Here is a 1,020-nt window from a genome sequence, read left to right on the forward strand (position 1 = left end):
TATATATATATATATGTATATATATATGGGTTTCCCTCACTTTTTTTCTTGTGATTTATGTGTTTAAAAAATGAGGTCACCTGTTACGGTTTCCACATTTTAGATTTTGCTGGTTATATCCTCATGGTGACTTTATTAGTAAACTGGCAGTTACATCAATGGGCGTGATCAGGTTTGAATTGTTAAACTTTTAGGGGCCCAGAAGTACTTCCTAAGTGATGTTAACGGCACACTGTTCATTTTTTCTCACCCCTTCCCAGAGATTGGAAAGGTGTATGAGCATTGTGACATCGATGACTGCTGGTGTCTCCGAGAGAGAAGCCAATGATGCCCTCAATGCCTATGTAAGTAGAATGCTGTCCCTGCAGCCACTGCTGCTGCTGTGAAAGTCTTGAAACATGGTCAAAAAGATGGGAAGACTAAGTGGTTGGGGGTAGGGGACTGAAGTTCATCAAGTCTTGGCTCCCTGAATCAAATTTCTCAATTCTTCTCTATTACTGTGGGAGCCTATCTCTTGGAGACTTGGGCATCTTTCAGTATAGCTTTTTATTTTTATAGCAATGTGGTCTCGCTATGTTGCCCAGGCTGGAATGCAGTGATTATTCACAGGCATGATTATAATGCACTATAGCCTTAAACTCCGGGGCTCAAGCAATCCTTCTGCCTCAGCCTCTGGAGTAGCTGGGACCACAGGTGTGCACCACCACACCTGTTGTCCTTATCTCTCTTCTTTTTTAAAAAATCTCTTTTAAGAGAAGGAAATCATCAGATTTAAAAGTTGATTATTCTCCTTTGCATCTTCCTTAGGAGTCCCATGTTTTCTGGGAGAAACTGAGTTTGAGAACTTACTGCCCGTGAGTGACAACTAGTTTGTTTTCCTTTCTCACATTCCAGGTGTGCAAAGGCCTCCCCCAGCATGAAGAAATCTGCCTGGGTCTGTTTACTCTCATCCTTACTGAACCTGCCCAAGCCCAGAAGGTAAGGCACCCTGCTCTGGACCCATAAACCCTCCTCATACAT

General features: G+C 42.7%; 1 protein-coding gene across 1 annotated transcript in view; it reads left to right on the forward strand.

Moving 5' to 3' along the window:
* The window catches only part of LOC108518850 (integrator complex subunit 3-like), a 13,592-nt gene extending 12,572 nt beyond the window's left edge, over positions 1-1,020 (forward strand). Inside the window, exons 2-3 of the mRNA XM_017857535.1 lie at positions 261-344; positions 895-1,020. Coding sequence (XP_017713024.1) covers positions 261-344; positions 895-1,005 — 195 coding nt within the window. The 3' untranslated portion in view covers positions 1,006-1,020. The remainder of the gene's footprint in view (positions 1-260; positions 345-894) is intronic.

Source organism: Rhinopithecus bieti, unplaced genomic scaffold (assembly GCF_001698545.2).
Source record: "Rhinopithecus bieti isolate Rb0 unplaced genomic scaffold, ASM169854v2 scaffold_45389, whole genome shotgun sequence".
NCBI lineage: Eukaryota > Metazoa > Chordata > Mammalia > Primates > Cercopithecidae > Rhinopithecus > Rhinopithecus bieti.